Source organism: Nerophis lumbriciformis, linkage group LG02 (genome assembly GCF_033978685.3).
Source record: "Nerophis lumbriciformis linkage group LG02, RoL_Nlum_v2.1, whole genome shotgun sequence".
In the NCBI taxonomy this organism is placed as follows: domain Eukaryota; kingdom Metazoa; phylum Chordata; class Actinopteri; order Syngnathiformes; family Syngnathidae; genus Nerophis; species Nerophis lumbriciformis.
The window spans coordinates 13,612,501-13,636,031 of NC_084549.2; the positions used below are offsets into that span (position 1 = coordinate 13,612,501).

Sequence of the window (23,531 nt, forward strand, 5' to 3'; positions counted from 1 at the left end):
CGCTCCACCTTCCACATTTTTCATCCGATTCAAACCGTTTCAACTTCAAACTGTTCAGCCTATTCGGGAATCCTAGGCTTTCCCTTGACAAATACCAAAAATTCCCAGATTTCCCAGAATTCCAGGTTTTCCGGGGCATTTTTCCTATTCAAAATGAATTGGCCATTTTTCAAACTTCCACCATTTCCACGTTTTTCATCCGATTCAAACCATTCTACCTTCAACATATTCCACTCATCCAGGATGTTCAAACTATTATTTTCCCAAGTTCAAAAATATTCCAGGAATTCCCAGAATTCCCGTTTTTTTCAAACCCTTTTTTCACCCTTTTTTCTGTCGACTACTCCTTCCACATTTTTCAACACACTTCAACCGTTCTACCGTCAAATCATTCCTCTTAATCAGGACAAAAAACTAAGTTGTTAAACAATACCATTTCTCAATTAAAAATGTTGCTACTTCAACATTTCTCCACCAATTTGAAAAATTCCATCACCAACCATTTCAACTCATTCACCTTTTTTAACATTTTCAAAAAAATTCCCGCTTTTCCCGAAGTGACCAATTTTGCATGAAATTCCCATAGAAATCAATGGGACATTTTTCAAAGTTCCACAACTCCCACATTTTTTATCCGATTCAAACCGTTCCAACTTCAAAATATTCAGCCTGTTCAGGAATTGTGTGCTGCCTTTCAATCAATCAATCAATCAATGTTTATTTATATAGCCCTAAATCACAAGTGTCTCAAAGAGCTGCTTTCAACAATTATACAAACAATTACCAGATTTCCTAGAATTGCCAGTTGTAAGGGACATTTTCCCCATTCAAAATGAATGATCCATTTTTCAAACTTCCACAATTCCCACATTTTTCAACCTATTCAAACAATTCTAACATCAACACATTTCACTCATCCTGGACATTCAAACTCACACTTTCCCATGTTCCAAAGCAAATTCCGGTTTTCCTGGAAATTCAAACTTTTCAACATTCAAACCATTCCAACATTCAAACCATTCCAACATTCAAACTATTCTTACATTCATACTACATTCTGTCGGCATTTCAGTTCAACTTCAGCATTGGAGCATTCACACGCAATTCCTTCAGGAATTGCCTCATTTAGCTATCATTTATTTAACTTCAAAACAATATGGTATTTTTTTCCTTCGAAAAAAGTCTGAAAGAGACAGGTCGTCTTACATTCGAGGTATAGGGATTTATAGCAACTGGTGCCAAATCCCTTTGTTGTTTCACTGATATTAAAAACATAAGAATAAATGTTTTATCTATAATTTTGCATTTCCAAAAACAGTTCTCTAAAAATAGGGCTAATCTTATATTCAGTGTCGTCTCTAGGGGTGTAACGGTACACAAAAATTTCGGTTCGATACGTTCCTCGGTTTAGAGGTCACGGTTCGGTTCATTTTCGGTACAGTAAGAAAACAACAAAATATAATTTTTTTTGTTATTTATTTACCAAATTTGTAAACAATGGCTTTATCCTTTTAACATTGGGAACACTATAATAATTCTGCCCACGTTAATCAACATTAAACTGCCTCAAGTTGTTGCTCGGATTAAATAAAATGACAAAACTTTTCTTCTACATATAAAAAGTGCAACATTAAACAGTTTCAAGTCAACTCGTCATGCTTAATTTATTACAGCATTTGGGAAGCCTGTAGTTGATTTTTAATATGTAAATATTATATTTTTATCAACATGTGATAGCAGGGACACTGCCATTCAAAACTAGGCTGTTCCATTACTAATGATTAATGTACGTATAGCTGAAAAAAATAGTACAATAGCAATAGGAGAGGCTATTCATCCCTGAACACCATGGCGTTCATGTAGGCTTAATGATGCACTAACATTATTATATCAACTATCAGAGAAAGAAACTCTTCATTTAACATAATGTCCTTTTTTGCTGCTTCAACACAGCTCAATCAACATAGAAAAAGAATACGGACTGCTGATTGGCTGTTACCGCTCTGAATACGCACTGCTGATTGGCTGTTACCGCTCTGGTTGTGTGGGTGGGACAATTTTCAAAATTTTACCCATCACGCAATATCCCTAAAAAAACCTTCAAAGGGCCTGATTTTAACCATCGTTATATACACCCGTCCATTTTCCTGTGACGTCACATAGTGATGCCAACACAAACAAACATAGCGCATAGAACAGCAAGCTATAGCGACATTAGCTCGGATTCAGACTCGGATTTCAGCGGCTTAAGCAATTCAACAGATTACGCATGTATTGAAACGGATGGTTGTAGTGTGGAAGCAGGTAGCGAAAACGAAATTGAAGGAGAAACTGAAGCTATGGAGCCATATCGGTTTGAACCGTATGCAAGCGAAACCGTCGAAAACGACACGACAGCCAGCGACACGGGAGAAAGCGAGGACGAATTCGGCGATCGCCTTCTAACCAACGATTGGTATGTGTTTGTTTGGCATTAAAGGAAACTAACAACTATGAACTAGGTTTACAGCATATGAAATACATTTGGCAACAACATGCACTTTGAGAGTGCAGACAGCCCAATTTTCATCAATTAATATATTCTGTAGACATACCCTCTGTCCAGTTTTGGAGTTGATGTCAGCAGGCCAGGGAAGCTAGGGTCGATATTCTTCTCTTGATCATCTTCGGGACAGTGTGAGCCAAGACATCCAGGGGGTTTAGCTCGCTCGTCTGCGGGAACAAACTGCCGCCATTGCTTGCTGTGCTACCGAGGTCCTTTGTCCCTGAATTGCTCACACACTCCGGCAGATTCAATGGGGGTCTGGCGGCAGATTTCTTTGACTTTATCGTTGGAAATGCATCTGCTTTGAGTGTCGCAGGATATCCACACATTCTTGCCATCTCTGTCGTAGCATAGCTTTCGTCGGTAAAGTGTGCGGAACAAACGTCCAATTTCTTGCCACTTTCGCATCTTTGGGCCACTGGTGCAGCTTGAATCCGTCCCTGTTCGTGTTGTTAAACCCTCCGACAACACACCGACGAGGCGTGATGTCTCCAAGGTACGGAAAACAGTCGAAAAAATGGAAAATAACAGAGCTGATTTGACTCGGTGTTTGAGAAAATGGCGGATTGCTTCCCGATTTGACGCCACGTTGTGACGTCATCGCTCCGAGAGCGAATATTAATTAGAAAGGCGTTTAATTCGCCAAAATTCACCTATTTAGAGTTCGGAAATCGGTTAAAAAAATATATGGTCTTTTTTCTGCCACATCAAGGTATATATTGACGCTTACATAGGTCTGGTGATAATGTTCCCCTTTAAGACTTTAGCTTAGGCGGCTACTTCATATGTTCGTGTGGAAACTCGTTTGGTACACCTCTGTACCGAACCGAAACCCCCATACCGAAACGATTCAATACAAATGCACGTACCGTTACACCCTTAGTCGTCTCATATTCGGGTCAAGACATCGATGCATGATGCCCAGTGTGACATATAAATACTTTTCAGACAGTGGACAATTACTTCCAACACAATGGGTGAAGTGAGTCTTTCAGGTTAAACTGTCCTGGCAGAATTGGCTTACACACAGACGCTGTCCCGCCTCAATCACACCTGTGATGCAACCAAGGAAGGTAGAAAATGGCAGTGTCGACTTTGGCTGCCCATTACCTGTCAGCGCTGTTTAAAACAGCAGGAAAAATGGTGTCCTTTAATGGCAAAATTGTGTTTGAACTGTTTGTTGGTTAAAGGGGTCCTATTCTGCTCACTTCAGGGTAGGGATGGGCATAAGTGTGTTCACATTGGGAAAAGCAGCAAAAAGTGCACTGTTGGTACCCTGGATTTTGCGCTCAAACTGGTCAAAATAGTGAGTATGGCGTAAGGATGTGCGATAGGGCCTAAAGTCTACATTCTGATAACAATATATCACAAGACTTTGTTTGGTAAGTAAATGATAATAGAACCATTTCAAAACGGGTTACAAAGGCTCGTAATTTGGCTGCTGACGTATGCGGGAACACATTGCGTCACTTTCCATTCTATTATTGTGTCAAAACTATTATTAGTCTACTGGTTAATTTACTGTTATTATCGGCTTACTTTCTGTTGTGACATGGTTCTATCTACACTTCTGTTCAAATGTAATAAACACTTATTTTTTCTGTTGTTTCATTACTTTACATTATTTTTGGGTCATACTGGAAATTTGGGTATAGATCCAATACCAAGTAGTTAAAGAGGTAGTATTTGTCGTACTAATGCTGATACATTAAAGTTTTAAGATCAACGAATGATACACTTTTGATCACAACTATAATCAGACGAAAGATGGCTGATAGATGATAATCAATTAAAGATTGAAATTATTCCTTACTATTGGTTCTGTTTTAAATATTTTGATTTTTGCCCTGAAAGTCCTTTTGTGCCCAGGTACTTACTTCCTGAGTTTGTAAACAATAACAAAAACAACAAAATATTATTTTGATAATAAAAAATATCGATGTAACCACTGTAGTATCGACCATTAACTGTGACTATACTTGATATCGTTACTGTCTATATTTTCGATGCGTCCACCTTTGTTTAAACTGTAGGGCTCTAGCATGCAGTTACCATATCCTTCTACGGTGTGATGATACTTGTAAGAAACGTAGTTTATTTGCCGACATGGAGGCGAGAATTACTGACTTCGAATTACACTGTGGAGGGACTTGATTGCCCTGAGGACGTGTTTGTTCGCTTGTCAACATGTATTATCACGATAGTATTAAAAGTTCTATCGTCGGCCAAAATTGATATTATTTATAAATCGTATCTCGTCTGTATCCCGCAGTGGCGGGCCGTGCGTTTCTCACCAAGGCCTTCAGTGATGTCCTACTTAGTCCGACTTCACCCCTCAAAATACCGTAATTGATGTCACCACATGGACACAGCTGGAGAAACTATACAGAAACACACTTGCACACTACTGGACATTGACCCCCCTTAACAGTGTAACAAAACGGTCCGTTTTTCGGCGCATTTAACATTCAATAAACCAAAATAAATTAAATAAATAAATAAAACATATCTTACAGAGTACTGTCAAAATGAAAATAATTGTATAACACAAATGAAACATGGAAAAATAAAGAAATTAAATATTTGACCGCACAATTTGTAGCACCAATCCGACGCCGTATTAGCCACTCGTAGTCGTTTGATTTGTGTGAAGTAGGGCTGGGCGATATATCGATATACTCGATATATCACGGGTTTGTCTCTGTGCGATATAGAAAATGACTATATCGTGATATTCGAGTATACGTTCTCACGCAGTAGCTTTTAGCTGCGGGGCAATAAACTGCATGCGTTTCTCACTCTTTCCTGTCTCTCCTTCTCACAGAGACTTTAAAACACGCACACCTTCTTACATACGTCACATACTGTCACGTGAGCAACGTCACACGCTCCCGCGGAGCGAGAGGTAGCGACATGGTAACGTTAGCTGTGATGCTAACAGATAACGATGTGGTTTGATATGAGAGAAAGAAGGTGCAAATCTGGTAACACATGGAGGAATAATTAATTCCCAAGAAAAACAGCACGGGGTCCATCGTCTGACGGTGGTTTGGCTTCAAGCGGGAATATGTCTTTACATCATGTCAACATCTCCGTTCGGTGCCACACCAACTAAATGCCGAAGCAACTATTTCCACATCAACACCGTAGGACATAAACTATTTGATATGCAGCTCATTTTTATGTGACACTTATTGAAATATCGTGTGTGTCATCATGCACAAAAGTGCACTTATAGCTTGTTTTAAAATGTCTCTGATAATCTTGCACTTTCTGTTTTGGAAATGACATGAATATTTGTGCCACTGCTTAATAACTGTTTAATAAATACAGTTTTGCTAAATTGACTTAGTTGTGATTTCCCTCTCTGCATGAAAGTTTAAAATGAGCATATATTAATGCAGTATGAACAAGAATGTTTTAATGTAGACACATAGAATCATCATACTGCTGTGATTATATGTATCAAGTGTTCATTCAAGGCTAAGGCAAAATATCGAGATATATATCGTGTATCGCGATATGACCTAAAAATATCGAGATATTAAAAAAAGGCCGTATCGCCCAGCCCTAGTGTGAAGTTAAAGTTAAAGTACCAATGATTGTCACACACACACTAGGTGTGGTGAAATTTGTCCTCTGCATTTCACCCATCCCCTTGTTCACCCCCTGGGAGGTGAAGGGAGCAGTGGGCAGCAGCGGTGGCCTCACCCGGGAATCATTGTTGGTGATTTAACCCCCAATTCCAACCCCTGATGCTGAGTGCCAAGCAGGGAGGTAATATATACATATACACATACATTTTTATAGTCTTTGGTATGACTCGGCCGGGGTTTGAACTCACAACCTACCGATCTCAGGGCGGACACTCTAACCACAAGGCCACTGAGTAGGTAACTAAAAGGTAGGTTGGTAAGTGAAAGTGGCGGGCAAACCATTTCATCGCCGGTGTTGTGCCAAAATATGATTGCCTGCCAAAAATGAATTTCCTTTGTGGGAGTGCGCACTGCTCGCAGAACCTGCATTGCTTGGCTTCGTCTGTCCACAGCGGATTGCTAGGTGTAAGACAAACACTTTATATTTGTGGTTATTGTACCGGTGAGTTTTCTATGGCTCGTACCACTTCCTGTTTTCGCAACTTGTGATTGGATACTCACTTGGGAGTCCCAAGTGAGTATCCAATCACAGTCTCGTTAACATCAGGCTACCTAGATAGCCTACTGTCAACAACCTGTGATCCGATTGGCTATCGCAACTGTTTATCAACTGTATGTGTTCTCAAATTCATCCACTAACTTTGCTCCGAGTGAGTATCCAATCAGAGGACGCGTAAATGTCATGTTCAACGTGAGGCCAGCTCGAAGGCCTTACTGACAACAACTCGTGATCTGATTGGCTATCGCAATTATCTATCAACTCTATGTTACCATTCACTTACAGTGCACGGACGCCCGCATTGTAGATTCTGAAGGCCCCGGGCAGATTTCGTACAGCATTGCAACATAAGCTAGCTGAATTCTGATTGGATACAAACTCCAACCTAAAAACAACAGCACTGGAAGGAGCATAATATGACATGAAGAGAATATGAATATTTTTAGATATTTTGGGAAAATAAATAAAAAATTACTTTTATCTTTAATTATGATAATGATTTCTGGTTATGTTATGCCAGCAGAGAAGGCCTTGCTGGCCCTGACGGCCCACCACTGGTATCCCGCAACCCCACTTCAGGGGCTTTCAAAATGATACTGGATCCCAGTGGGGCACTATGGTATGTCTCTTTTAATAAAATACTCCAACAAAATTAGGAGTGTACATGGTAAATCTGCATTCTTTTCCTCTTTGCCAATTGGTCAGGGTCGAGGGTCGACTTTAGTCCCCGCCACTGCTCAATATACAGGTGTGACATTCTGGTAAAATCCACTTTACCAATCGGTCGAGCATCTCCTTTTTCTTACTCCGGCAATGTTATTATGCTTTTTCCACTTCAAGCTTTTAATTGGCTGAAATGGTCTTAGGAGTTAGAAGTTATGGCGCTACCAGAGTTGGGGTAAATGTGTTTTTAATACCAATGTACATGTGAACAAACTAATGTAGCTAATAGGCTAATTAATACAAAAAAAAATAATAATAACTCACCTTCTGTAGACTGGTAGGATTCAGTTGAGTTTTATCTATAATCTTCACTGCCACCTTGGGAAACAAAGCAGGGAGTGGGGGAGGACAAAGTAGAGAAAGTGAGACAGAAAATGGCAGAAATGTCAAAAATGATTCAGAGTATCTGGGAGTTGTGTTCTGGTTGGAGTGAACCTCCTCATTATTTTCCCCAATGTGTGGCAGCTTTGTCACAACAAGTTGAATCACTGGAACACACATGAAAGTGCTTTGTATTGGCACCAAACAGAAATATTTGTTCCTGGAAATGAATTGGGCTTGCAGCGCACCGTATATAAATGAAAACATGTAAGTTCAACAGACTGATTAGTACAAACATAGCATTAAAAATATAGCAAAACAAAGGCTGATAATGCGGACAGCGGTTCTGTACACGACTTCGGTCAGCAGCTCAATCATAAAGTCTCAATCTGCTTTTTTTTTTAAACCCAGGCATCGTGACAGACGATCACGAGTGTATTCCATCTGTTAGATTATAAAAAATAATCAAAATATAAATTAGAGAATAGTTTTTCTATTTTGTGATAGTTAATTATCTGTATTTAACAAAATATTTCATAAATTTGAAAAAACTGTAGATAGATACCATTTTTGATCCATGATGAAATCTCTAAGAGTGTTATAAACACACATACTGTATTTTACGGACTATAAGCCGCTACTTTTTTCCAACGCTTTGAACCGTGCGGCTTATAAAACGGTGCGGCTAATTTACAGATGTTTCTCTGCTATTAGCCATAATGTTTTGTATTAAACAAATAGTTTTCACATTACACCGACAGAGACACTGAAAAGGTGTGTTTTTCTTTGTGCTATAACGCCATCTTTTGGACAAGTTCGCTCACTGCAGGTGTGGCAGTTTGAAAATGTACTTTCTGTTTTATATCTTGAACAGGAAGTAAAACCGCTCATAGCATTTCTACTACAAAAAATGTAAAGGATTAATCACTCCAAGCAACGTTTTTAACTTTTATAATATAACAAAAACAATTCATACTTACTAAACTGTCCCATGTGTGATATCTGTAGGAGTGTTAACATGCATATTTGCACACGCTATTGTAATGTAATCAAGCTAGCGTCGTTAGCATTGGCACATATGCTAACACGTTTACAAGTGTCTGTGTTAGTATTATTAACTTAAAATTGCATTCGTTTTGTATTGTTACAGTTTCGGGGCATTCACCAAAATATCACCGTGGACGTATAGAGTCTGTTTAGCTGATTAGAGACATAGTTTCCGCAGCTAGTGGGTCCTTGACAATAATTTCTGTTTTGTTTGATCAGCCATTTTACCCCCATATGACAGGCACCGTTTGGAAACAATTAAGATATGTAAATAAACATTTACAAAATCTTTCGTACCGGTAAATATCTGCAGCCTATAGTCCGGTGTGACTAACATATGTAAAGATATTTTCAATCCAACATCAAAATATGTCAAGAACCTTTCTTTTTCCAGCTTCAAAGTAAAAGCCAGAAAAAAATATATATATATATATAAATAAAATTAAATATATATATATATATATATATATATATATATATACACACAAACACACACACATACATATATATATATATGTTTATATATATATATATGCACACACACTTATATATATATTTATATATGTATATATATATATGCACACACACTTTTATATATATATATATATATATGCACACACAATATATACACACACACATTTAATACATGCATACTGTATATACACACATATATACATATACATATATACACGTATATACATACACATACATATATACACACATATACACATTCATATATATATATATATATATATAGATCCATCCATCCATTTTTTACCGCTTGTCCCTCTATATATATGTATATATACACAAATATATATATATATGCATATATGTACACACACACACACATATATACATTCATATATACACACACACACACACACACATATATATGCACACACACTTATATATATATATACTGTATATTATATATATATATATATATATATATATATATATATATATATATATATATATATATATATATATATATATATATATATATATATATATATATCGGTGTCAATACAAACAAACATTTTCATATCTTTAAAAATCAATAACAGGGTGCATCAGGTTGTGCAGGTTCTCCTGCCCATATTAACACTATAGCACCCAAACAGTACAGAAATAGTAAGAACAAAATAATAATTTTGTGTATAATTATGCAATGGGAGCTTCCATCCTTTATCCAATAAAACCTCACAAACAAAAAAAAGAAAATATTAAGTAAACGAAAAGGAAATATTGCGCTACCACCCAGGGCGGACAAAGAATCAGCTCTCTAAACCAGAAAGAGAAAAGCACGGAGTCACGGTAAGGAGAGTGTGGGTTGCTTTAAGACCTTCAGACTGCCGGGCGGGGACACTTAATTCTAATCCAAACCAGGACGCTAAACCCGAAAACAGCACATGGTGGTGGCAGTGACAGGAACACTGCCAGGTGGAGAGAAAAGAGACAACAGATACATAGAATGAGGTAGACTCCGTGTCTATTTGCAGCATCCTGCTGGTCACTATCCTTTGTTATGCGTGCAATGCCATTATTGTCCTTACTTGCTCTGTAGCTGTGAATTATTCAGCACACGTTTATTACAAGTGTAGTCGCAACAGGCATAAATATGCATACAATGTAAGAAGGATGATGTATAGTTTGTCAGCGGATCCCTCGTGAGCGATAGACGACACTGTATTGAACTCTCAGTTAGCAATGGGGATGACTGAGCAAAAGTAGCATTGATTGCGCCTCGTCGCTAGTTAAAGCCGATACGCATTGTCTATTCTTATTGTTCCATGGCGTGTCTTACAGCATAAGTTTAAAAAAAGGAACACAGTACACCATTCTAATTCGTCATTAAGTTAATGTAACCAGAACATAACTTTAACTTGTATAACCACTAAGAAGGTCAGAATGGTACAGAATGCCTGTACCTGTATCAAACCTACATAATGGTCCTGGAACACATGAATTCATCCATCCATCCATCCATTTTCTACCGCTTATTCCCTTTTGGGGTCGCGGGGGGCGCTGGAGCCTATCTCAGCTACAATCGGGCGGAAGGCGGGGTTCACCCTGGACAAGTCGCCATCTCATCGCAGGGCCAACACAGATAGACAGACAACATTCACACTCACATCCACACACTAGGGCCAATTTAGTGTTGCCAATCAACCTATCCCCAGGTGCATGTCTTTGGAGGTGGGAGGAAGCCGGAGTACCCGGAGGGAACCCACGCAGTCACGGGGAGGACATGCAAACTCCACACAGAAAGATCCCGAGCCCGGGATTGAACCCAAGACTACTCAGGACCTTCGTATTGTGAGGCAGATGCACTAACCCCTCTGCCACCGTGAAGCCCTACATGAATTCAAATTACTTTATTATCTATTATCATTTGTTTTCATTGTAGTGATGAAATAAGTATTTTAAAGAAAGGTTTATTTTGAATTGCTGCGATGACGGTCATCTCGTGGTGTTTTGAAGTTATTGTCTGTAAGGAATTGTCATGATCCGTGGTCCGGATCATGTTTTTGTTATGTTCTGTTAGTTTTGGACTCTGTTAGTTCCTGTTTGACACCTGAGTTTGTTTTAGTTACCATGGCTACTTATGATTTTCACCTGCCTCTGGTGTTCGGGACGCGCACCTGCTGCTAATCAGAGGACTATTTAAGCCTGCCTTTGCCAGTCAGTCGTCCTAGCGTCATTAGTTGTTTGCCTCATGCCCGGACTACGTAAGTCTTAGTTGTTTCATGCCACAGTTTCGTATTGGTTTCATGCCACAGTTTCGTGTTTGTTCTATGCCATAGTTAATGCTAGTTGTTTCATGCCACAGTTTCGTGTTCGTTTCATGCCACAGTTTCGTGAGGTTCATGTCTATAGTTTCATGTCCTAAGTTTTTGCCTTAGCTTCCGCGTGCGATAGTCACGCTTGCCTTCGGGTTGTTTTCTGTTTTGTACCTCTTTGAGTGTTTCTTAAAATTAAATCATGTTCCTACCTGCAAGTCCTGTCCGAAGTCGTCCGTTTGCCTTCCTGGGAGAACGACCCCGCAGTAAGCGAAAACCCCATTGTGACAGGAATAAAGCCGTGTGATATTTAAAAGTTAAAGTTAAAGTCCCAACAATAGTCACACACACACTAGTTGTGCATTTGTACGCATCCCCATGTTCACCCCCTGGGAGGCGAGGGGAGCAGCGAGTAGCAGCGGTGGCCGCGCTCGGGAATTATTTTGGTGATTGCTGACTGCCAAGCAGGGAGCTAATGGGTCCAATTTTTATAGTCTTTGGTATGACTCAGCCGGGGTTTGAACTCACGACCTTCCAGTCCCAGGGCGGACACTCTAACCACAAGGCCACTGAGCAGGGTAAGTGTAATGAATTTCATTGATCAGATGGCATTGAGCAGCTGGGCAAGACTTTCATATGTCACAAGAAGTTTAACTTCCTGTTCTGTGGTTATCACACTATTCTTTCTTTGACATCAATGGGGCTGTCCTGTGATTCGGGGGGAGAAAAAAAGGAAAACCCTTTGTCATGAGGAGTGTGTGGGTTTTTTCAAGGCTAAATGCTTAGATCCCAGTCCTGCGCTCTTATTTCGTAGGTTTTTTTAGACTTCCTGTTTTCTCGTCTCCTGCAGCATCTTGACGTTGATTGCCGGGGCACACCGGTTCTGTGTTTGCACTGTATTTTCTGGACCATAGGGCGCACCGGATTATAAGGCACACTGCCGATGAGCGGGTCTATTCAGGTCTTTTTTTATACAAAAGGCGCATTAAAGGGGTCATATTATGATTTTTTTTCTAAATGTAAAACACTTCCTTGTGGTCTACATAACATGTAATGGTGGTTCTTTGGTAAAAATGTTGCATAGATTATGTTTTACAGATCATCTTCAAGCCGCTTTATGACAGTCGTTCGGGATGCACCGTTTTGTGGGCGGTCTTATTTACGTGGCTCACCTTCGACAGCATCTTTTCTCCGTCATCTTTGTTGTACCAGTGGATAGAGCTAACTGTTTTAATGACATTCAGACTTTACTTGAATCAACAACGGAGCAGCATCTCCTCATCCGTGGCTCACTAGTGCAACAACGCCGGAAATGTGTCCCGTGAAAAACCGTCCGACCGGAACTGTCTAATAACTAAAGTTCCGTGGGTGAATAATGTAAACTCACTACACCGGTACATTTTTTGCACTTCCATTGTGAGTCTACTGACATATTAATGTAAGAACTTTACACTACTTTATACTAAAAATGGCAACAGCGGAGGATGAATGTCCCATAACAAGAAGATAGTGAAAAAGAAGAAGCTTATAAACTATAGTGGCGGACGTGCGCAAATTTCCAGGACTTATGCAGATCTCAAATACACATCAGCAGGTACCAGAAGGTAAGAAAAGTCGGTTTTTCATAATATTGTGAAACAAAACGCCAGATTATATGTCTGATAATGGGTGCCGTTTTGCGGTCCTTATACACACACCATAGTAATACTTGTATCTCTGACTACGGTAGCCGGTGGCTGAAGTTGGTTCATGGTGAATAGTTTTCCTTGTAGACGCTTACTTCTACAGACGGTTAGTCTTCGCTGTCATCCTACCGTCCGACCGGAACTCTCTAATAACTGAAGTTCCGTGGGTGAATAATGTAAACTCACGACACCGGTATATTTTTAGCGCTTCCATAGCGAGTGTACTGACAGATATAAGTAAGAACTTTACACTACTTTATATTACAAATGGCAACAGCGGAGGATGAATGTCCCATAACAAGAAGATAGTGAAAAAGAAGAAGCTTATAGACTATGGCCTCGCCACAGACTACAGCAAATTTCCAGGACTTATGCAGATCTCAAATACACATCAGCAGGTACCAGAAGGTTAGAAAAGTTGGTTTTTCATAATATTATGAAACAAAACGCCAGATTATATGTCTGCTAATGGGTGCCGTTTTGCGGTCTTTATACACACACCATAGTAATACTTGTATCTCTGACTACGGTAGCCGTAATAGGCCGACAATCCATCAAGCTGTGCGGCTTCAAAGTCATACTAAAACATGTTGACAGATTTTTGAGCGCCGTGTGTAATGTTCTTTATTTTCAATGGAACATTTATAGTTTTGGTGTTGTTTCCTGGCGTCATATTGCAGTCTACAAGTATCTCTTATGTGTGACTACCATCTACAAGTCAGACTTATCATTACACCATGTACTAAATAAAATTGCTTCGAGGTGGGTAAGCACAACCAGAGTTATTCCATACATTAGGCGCAACGGGTTATAAGGCGCCCTGTCGGTTTTTGAGAAAATGAAAGGATTTTAAGTGCGCCTTATAGTCTGATAAATACGGTAATCAAGACTATTTTAGTTCAGCTGTTGCTGCTGGCTGAAGTTGGTTCATGGTGAATAGTTTTCCTTGTAGACGCTTACTTCTACAGACGGTTAGTCTTCGCTGTCATCCTACCGTCCGACCGGAACTCTCTAATAACTGAAGTTCCGTGGGTGAATAATGTAAACTCACGACACCGGTATATTTTTAGCGCTTCCATAGCGAGTGTACTGACAGATATAAGTTAGAACTTTACACTACTTTATATTACAAATGGCAACAGCGGAGGATGAATGTCCCATAACAAGAAGATAGTGAAAAAGAAGAAGCTTATAGACTATGGCCTCGCCACGGACTACAGCAAATTTCCAGGACTTATGCAGATCTCAAATACACATCAGCAGGTACCAGAAGGTTAGAAAAGTTGGTTTTGCATAATATTATGAAACAAAACGCCAGATTATATGTCTGCTAATGGGTGCCGTTTTGCGGTCTTTATACACACACCATAGTAATACTTGTATCTCTGACTACGGTAGCCGTAATAGGCCGACAATCCATCAAGCTGTGCGGCTTCAAAGTCATACTAAAACATGTTGACAGATTTTTGAGCGCCGTGTGTAATGTTCTTTATTTTCAATGGAACATTTATAGTTTTGGTGTTGTTTCCTGGCGTCATATTGCAGTCTACAAGTATCTCTTATGTGTGACTACCATCTACAAGTCAGACTTATCATTACACCATGTACTAAATAAAATTGCTTCGAGGTGGGTAAGCACAACCAGAGTTATTCCATACATTAGGCGCAACGGGTTATAAGGCGCCCTGTCGGTTTTTGAGAAAATGAAAGGATTTTAAGTGCGCCTTACAGTCTGATAAATACGGTAATCAAGACTATTTTAGTTCAGCTGTTGCTGCTGGCTGAAGTTGGTTCTTGGTGAATAGTTTTCCTTGTGGACGCTTACTTCTACAGACGGTTAGTCTTCGCTGTCATCCTACCGTCCGACCGGAACTCTCTAATAACTGAAGTTCCGTGGGTGAATAATGTAAACTCACGACACCGGTATATTTTTAGCGCTTCCATAGCGAGTGTACTGACAGATATAAGTTAGAACTTTACACTACTTTTTATTACAAATGGCAACAGCGGAGGATGAATGTCCCATAACAAGAAGATAGTGAAAAAGAAGAAGCTTATAGACTATGGCCTCGCCACGGACTACAGCAAATTTCCAGGACTTATGCAGATCTCAAATACACATCAGCAGGTACCAGAAGGTAAGAAAAGTTGGTTTTGCATAATATTGTGAAACAAAACGCCAGATTATATGTCTGCTAATGGGTGCCGTTTTGCGATCCTTATACACACACCATAGTAATACTTGTATCTCTGACTACGGTAGCTGTAATAGGCCGACAATCCACCAAGCTGTGCGGCTTCAAAGTCATACTAAAACATGTTGACAAATTTTTGAGCGCCGTGTGTAATGTTCTTTATTTTAAATGGAACATTTATAGTTTTGGTGTTGTTTACTGGCGTCATATTGCAGTCTACACGTATCTCTTATGTGTGACTACCATCTACTGGTCAGACTTATCATTACACCATGTACTAAATAAAATTGCTTGAGGTGGGTAAGCACAACCAGAGTTATTCCATACATTAGGCGCAACGGGTTATAAGGCGCGCAGCACGGTGGAAGAGGGGTTTGTGCATCTGCCTCACAATACGAAGGTCCTGAGTAGTCTTGGGTTCAATCCCGGGCTCGGGATCTTTCTGTGTGGAGTTTGCATGTCCTTCCCGTGACTGCGTGGGTTCCCTCCGGGTACTCCGGCTTCCTCCCACCTCCAAAGACATGCACCTAGGGATAAGTTGATTGGAAACACTAAATTGGCCCTAGTGTGTGAATGTGAGTGTGAATGTTGTCTGTCCATCTGTGTTGGCCCTGCGATGAGGTGGCGACTTGTCCAGGGTGTACCCCGCCTTCCGCCCGATTGTGGCTGAGATAGGCTCCAGCGCCCCCCGCGACCCCAAAGGGAATAAGCGGTAGAAGAATGGATGGATGGTGGGTTATAAGGCGCCCTGTCGGTTTTTGAGAAAATGAAAGGATTTTAAGTGCGCCTTATAGTCTGATAAATACGGTAATCAAGACTATTTTAGATCAGCTGTTGCTGCTGGCTGAAGTTGGTTCATGGTGAATAGTTTTCCTTGTAGACGCTTACTTCTACAGACGGTTAGTCTTCGCTGTCATCCTACCGTCCGACCGGAACTCTCTAATAACTGAAGTTCCTTGGGTGAATAATGTAAACTCACGACACCGGTATATTTTTAGCGCTTCCATAGCGAGTGTACTGACAGATATAAGTTAGAACTTTACACTACTTTATATTACAAATGGCAACAGCGGAGGATGAATGTCCCATAAGAATGTCCCATAACAAGAAGATAGTGAAAAAGAAGAAGCTTATAGACTATGGCCTCGCCACGGACTACAGCAAATTTCCAGGACTTATGCAGATCTCAAATACACATCAGCAGGTACCAGAAGGTAAGAAAAGTTGGTTTTGCATAATATTGTGAAACAAAATGCCAGATTATATGACTGCTAATGGGTGCCGTTTTGCGGTCTTTATACACACACCATAGTAATACTTGTATCTCTGACTACGGTAGCCGTAATAAGCCGACAATCCATCAAGCTGTGCGGCTTCAAAGTCATACTAAAACATGTTGACAGATTTTTGAGCGCCGTGTGTAATGTTCTTTATTTTCAATGGAACATTTATAGTTTTGGTGTTGTTTACTGGCGTCATATTGCAGTCTACACGTATCTCTTATGTGTGACTGCCATCTACTGGTCAGACTTATCATTACACCATGTACCAAATAAAATTGCTTCAAAGTGGGTAAGCACAACCAGAATGAATCCGTACATTAGGCGCACCGGTTTATAAGACGCACTGTCGATTTTTGAGAAAATGAAAGGATTTTAAGTGCGCCTTATAGTTCGATAAATACGGTAATCAAGACTATTTTAGTTCAGCTGTTGCTGCTGGCTGATGTTGGGTCATGGTGAATTGTTTTCCTTGTGGACGCTTACTTCTGTCACGTTGTGTTGGTGACGAACCCCAAGATGCAGAGAAGGCAGGCTTGGTACAGGAAAACATGATTTAATGTCCATGAAAATAAAGAAAGTACACAAAACAGGAACGAGGAGACAGGAAAACTGAAAACAGGAACCAGCAAACAGAAAAACTGAAAATAGCTAACGGCTAACAGGATCTGGCTAACAGGAAAACACAAAGCTAGGAGACAGCGAACTACCTATCAGGAACAGCTTACCGCTACGACGACAGCGACAAGGACAAGTAGTAACGACAGGTAGTGATGACATCGACAATCACATCGACAATACTCCAGCACAGACTGGATGGCAAGGCAGGTTTAAATAGCAGCTGGCTGATTGACACCAGGTGTGGCCAGGTGCCAATCAGCCACAGCTGAGGGAAAACAGCACTCAGGGAGAAAAGCAGGAAACAACCAAAATAAGAGCGCTGACAGGAAACAAGGACAAACACAGAGGAAAAACTAAAACATAACCAAACTGTCAGGGACAAGCCTGACAACTTCTACAGACGGTTAGTCTTCGCTGTCATCCAGCATTCTGTTTATTTTGGTTTAGCATCTCTACATTTCGGTGCTCAGCTGAGCAGCACTTGTTTTTTGTTTAGTTTCGGAATAAATCTCCCTTACATGCAAACTATCACCTATCTTCTCCTGAATCACGACCTTCATCGTTAACATGCGACCTGACCTTGACAGAATGTCCCAACCAAAACTACAATGGGATTTCACGACAGATTAGGGCGAGGAGGAATAAACCGAGGAGCAGTTTAAGAGGATGGTGCGTGAGGAAATGGAGGCGATAAAAGATTCATAGGAAGAACTCAAGCTGGGGGCCGGAGAATCATCCATCCACAATGGACTTGTTTTGGCAAAAAATGCCTCTCCTGCCTGTCGCCAATGATGGCGAAGTCTGGCCACGGCAGCTTCGTCAGGCCCACAAGACGCGCAGTACTGCTACAGGGAACTAATTCTTCCTCATCAATGGCGGTTGAATACGATAACTCAATTTTTTCACCAAGCTCGGCGGGGCATGATGACGTTACGCCACCACGCACGAGGAGCCGGGGTGCGGCGATGCCACCACGCGGTGACGCACTTTGCACACAATCTCTTTCTTTGGTTCACACATACACGCGGGTCTAGGTGCCATGCATGGATTATTTTTAAAGGGCTAAAACAGCTAGTCAGCCACAACAGTCTAAGGTTGAAGCTCCACCAACAGTGACTGTCCAGTTTCCCAAAGCTGAAGTGCCGCCCACTGTGGCTTTCCAGCTTCCTAAGGCCCTGTCTACATTAAGCCAGAAAAGTCCTTAAACGAATAATTATTTAGCCTCATGCAACCCATCGTTTAAAGGCCTACTGAAACCCACTACTACCGACCACGCAGTCTGATAGTTTATATATTAATGATGAAATCTTAACATTGCAACACATGCCAATACGGCCGGATTAGCTTACTAAAGTGCAATTTTAAATTTCACGCGAAATATCCTGCTGAAAACGTCTCGGTATGATAACGTCAGCGCGTGACGTCACGGATTGTGGAGGACATTTTGGGACAGCATGGTGGCCAGCTATTAAATCGTCTGTTTTCATCGCAAAATTCCACAGTATTCTGGACATCTGTGTTGGTGAATCTTTTGCAATTTGTTCAATGAACAATGGAGACAGTAAAGAAGAAAGCTGTAGGTGGGAAGCGGTGTATTGCGGCCGACTTCAGCAACACAAACACGGCCGGTGTTTCATTGTTTACATTCCCGGAAGATGACAGTCAAGCTTTACCATTGGTCTGTGGAGAACTGGGACAACAGAGACTCTTACCAGGAGGACTTTGAGTTGGATACGCAGACGCGGTACCGTGAGTACGCATGCAGCTGTGGCTTCCAAACATTTGATCGCTTGCCCGTACGTGCGTGCCGCTATGTGCATGTCACGTACGTAACTTTGGGGACTTTGGGGAAATATATGTGCTGTATGAACTTTGGGGAGGTGAACAGTACTTTGGGCTGTGGGATTGAGTGTGTTGTGCAGGTGTTTGAGTTGTATTGGCGGGTTATATGGACGGGAGGGGGGAGGTGTTTGTTATGCCGTATTAATTTGTGGCATATTAAATATAAGCCTGGTTGTGTTGTGGCTAATAGAGTATATATATGTCTTGTGTTTATTTACTGTTTTAGTCATTCCCAGCTGAATATCAGGTCCCAACCGCCTCTCACAGCATCTTCCCTATCTGAATCGCTCCCACTGCCCTCTAGTCCTTCACTCTCATTTTCCTCATCCACAAATCTTTCATCCTCGCTCAAATTAATGGGGAAATCGTCGCTTTCTCGGTCCGAATCGCTCTCGCTGCTGGTGGCCATGATTGTAAACAATGTGCAGATGTGAGGAGCTCCACAACCTGTGACGTCACGCTACTCGTCTGCTACTTCCGGTACAGGCAAGGCTTTTTTATCAGCGACCAAAAGTTGCGAAATTTATCGTCGATGTTCTCTACTAAATCCTTTCAGCAAAAATATGGCAATATCGCAAAATGATCAAGTATGACACATAGAATGGACCTGCTATCCCCGTTTCAATAAGAAAATTGCATTTCAGTAGGCCTTTAAGGTTCCCCTCCTCGGATCATTTTTTACACGGGTAAGTGCGCCGTGTATTTCTTGAATCTCCGGCTCTTAGCTTTGTATGGACTCATCGATCGTTTACAAACTGAGTTCGGAGAGGAAGTGACGGCAGAAAGACCGCGCCCCACACAGGAAGTGACGTCAGAAAGAACACGCCACAGCCAGCTTAATAAATACCCGTTTCGTAACTCGCCGGCAACCACTAGAAAGATGGAGGCAAGTAGAGATGTTCGATAATATCGGACTGCCGATATTATCGACCAATAAATGCTTTAAAATGTAATCTCGGAAATTATCGGTATCGGTTTCAAAAAGTAAAATGTATGACTTTTTAAAACGCCGCTGTACGGAGTGGTACACGGACGTAGGGAGAAGTACAGAGCGCCAATAAACCTTAAATGCACTGCCTTTACGTGCCGGTCTAATCACATAACATCTACGGCTTTTCACACACACAAGCGAATGCAAGGCATACTTGGTCAACAGCCATACAGGTCACACTGAGGGTGGCCACATAAACAACTTTAACACTGTTACAAATATGCGCCACACTGTGAACCCACACCAAACAAGATTGACAAACACATTTCGGGAGAACATCCGCACCGTAACACAACATAAACACAACAGAACAAATACCCAGAACCCCTTGCAGCACTAACTCTTCCGGGATGCTACTATATACACACACCCCCCCCCCCCCGAACCCCACCCACCTCAACCTCCTCATGCTCTCTTAGGGAGAGCATGTCCCAATTTCCAAGCTGCTGTTTTGTGGCATGTTAAAAAAAATAATGCACTTTGTGACTTCAATAATAAATATGGCAGTGCCATGTTGACATTTTTTTCCATAACTTGAGTTGATTTATTTTCAAAAACCTTGCAACATTGTTTAATGCATCCAGCGGGGCATTACAACAAAATTAGGCATAAAAATGTGTTAATTCCACAACTGTATATATCGGTATCGGTTGATATCGGAATCTGTAATTAAGAGTTGGACAATATCGGAATATCGGCAAAAAAGCCATTATTGGACATCTCTAGATGCGAGTCATCCAGACATGCCCGTGTTTCTCCTTCTTCTACATGTACAGACGCTTGTGGAAATCACACATGAATACCTTCAGAGAAGGAAACGCGCGATTGCAGCTATTTCGGATACAACACATCTCAGACGGCAACATAGCAATGTTGAGCAACGGTTTTGAATAAGGCCGGGAAGAACGGCAGCCTGGTGGGATATGTTTGTCAAAGAATGTGTTGTGCCGGAGAAATGGCAACAGAACTTTCGAATGTCCGGGTCAGCTGTAATGGTACTTGCCGAAAAACTTAGTCCATTTGTCGAAGGGGAGACAACGAGAATGCGGGCTCCCGTGGATGTGATAAAAAAATTACCTGACCGACGGGGGAAGACTACGGAAAACAGCGAATGCATTTGGACTGGTATCAGTTATTGTCCGCCATGTATGTCGAGCGATTACTCAACGTCTTGGTCCAGAGTATATAAAGTCACCAAAAATGGAGGCAGAATGGAAAATTAAGGTGAAGACAAATGAGTGTCCTGACCAGATATCTAGATCTCTAGATTAATTGTTGCAAAATGTTCTGTATCACATTGTTTACTTTCTCATGTCCATTCAAGATTTGATGAATTTATGATGGCTCAGGTGTGATTCACTACAATAACAGAAAGAGCAGCAATTTTTGTATATCTTTGCACAAGTCGCAGATAAGAAAGAATACCGTATTTTTCGGAGTATAAGTCGCTCCGGAGTATAAGTCGCACCGGCCGAAAAATGCATAATAAGGAAGGAAAAAAACATATAGAAGTCGCACTGGAGTATAAGTCGCATTTTTTTGGGAAATTTATTTGATAAAACCATACTTGCCAACCTTGAGACCTCCGATTTCGGTAGGTGGGGGGTGGGGGGCGTGGTCGGGGGTGGGGCGGGGGCGTGGTTAAGATATATATATATATATATATATATATATATATAAGAAATTCTTGACTTTCAGTGAATTCTAGCTATATATTTTTTTTTATTACATATATATATATATATATATATATATACACACACATATATATATATATATACATATATATAAATAAATAAAAGAAATACTTGAATTTCAGTGTTCATTTATTTACACATTTACACACACATAACACTCATCTACTCATTGTTGAGTTAAGGGTTGAATTGTCCATCCTTGTTCTATTCTCTGTCACTATTTCAGAACACACCAATTATACCAATATACATTATAAAATCAATAAGAAAACGGGAGCTCTAATTTGGGAGTCTGAATTAGGATCAGAAGTTCCTACATAAACATTGCGCACTCACGTCGCCTTTTTGTATTGATTACTTCAGCTGTGCACTGGATTCATTCACAAATACAAACTACAACTCACAAACACTTTAGAGTTAGGCTCCACCATCAGAATGTGTACTTAAACTTATAAAGATCACATGGATATTATTCAGTGAGTTGATTCACCAAAACTAACCTGTTATACAGGAGGAAAAAAGCACACAGGACGTTTCAATTGTTCACAGACTGGTCGCGCTCATCAGAATGACAAGACACTTCCGGTCTGCAGGTGATAGCATTCAATTGGGAAGAAACGCCCTACTGCCCTCTACTGACCAATGCGAATACTGATAAATGTGTAATGACAGCTCCAAAAACGAATTCAAACCACAAAATAAAATAAATAAATCAACACAAAAATGTGACACATTATGGGTGGGTCACATATGCATGTACAGTAAATGATAATGATAAATGGGTTGTACTTGTATAGCGCTTTTCTACCTTCAAGGTACTCAAAGCGCTTTGACACTACTTCCACATTTACCCATTCACACACACATTCACAAACTGATGGAGGGAGCTGCCATGCAAGGCGCTAACCAGCACCCATCAGGAGCAAGGGTGAAGTGTCTTGCTCAGGACACAACGGACATGACGAGGTTGGTACTAGGTGGGGATTGAACCAAGGACCCTCGGGTTGCGCACGGCCACTCTCCCACTGCGCAACGCCGTCCCTTAGTAGATGGCAGTATTGTCCTGTTTAAAAGTGTCACAACATTGCTGTTTACGGCAGACGAACTGCTTTACGGGGGACGAAAACTTGACTGCTGTTGTTACCGCAGGACTTTAATGAAACTGCCTAACAATAAACCCACATAAGAAACCAAGAACTCACCCTCGATCATTAGCTGTTTATATGGTGGGAAAGCGGACGTGAGAACAGGCTGTCAACACGTCACTCAGGCCACGCCCCCTCCAGCTCCGCCTGAATTTCGGGATATTATCGGGAGAAAATTTGTCCCGGGAGGTTTTCGGGAGAGGCGCTGAATTTCGGGAGTCTCCCGGAAAATCCGGGAGGGTTGGCAAGTATGGATAAAAGCCAACACCAAGAATAGACATTTGAAAGGCAATTTAAAATAGATAAAGAATAGCAAACAACAGGCTGAATAAGTGTACGTTATATGAGCCATAAATAACCAACTGACAACGTGCCTGGTATGTTAACGTAACATATTATGGTAAGAGTCATTCAAATAACTATAAGATATAGAACATGCTATACGTTTACCAAACAATCTGTCACTCCTAATCGCTAAATCCCATGAAATCTTATACG

General features: G+C 40.8%; 1 protein-coding gene across 2 annotated transcripts in view; it reads right to left on the minus strand.

The window, feature by feature from the left end:
- mark1 (MAP/microtubule affinity-regulating kinase 1) overlaps positions 1-23,531 on the minus strand; it is a 142,938-nt gene that overhangs the window by 84,548 nt on the left and 34,859 nt on the right. For both annotated transcript variants that reach the window (XM_061939736.1, XM_061939819.1), the window contains exon 3: positions 7,688-7,741. In XM_061939736.1, coding sequence (XP_061795720.1) covers positions 7,688-7,741 — 54 coding nt within the window. The remainder of the gene's footprint in view (positions 1-7,687; positions 7,742-23,531) is intronic.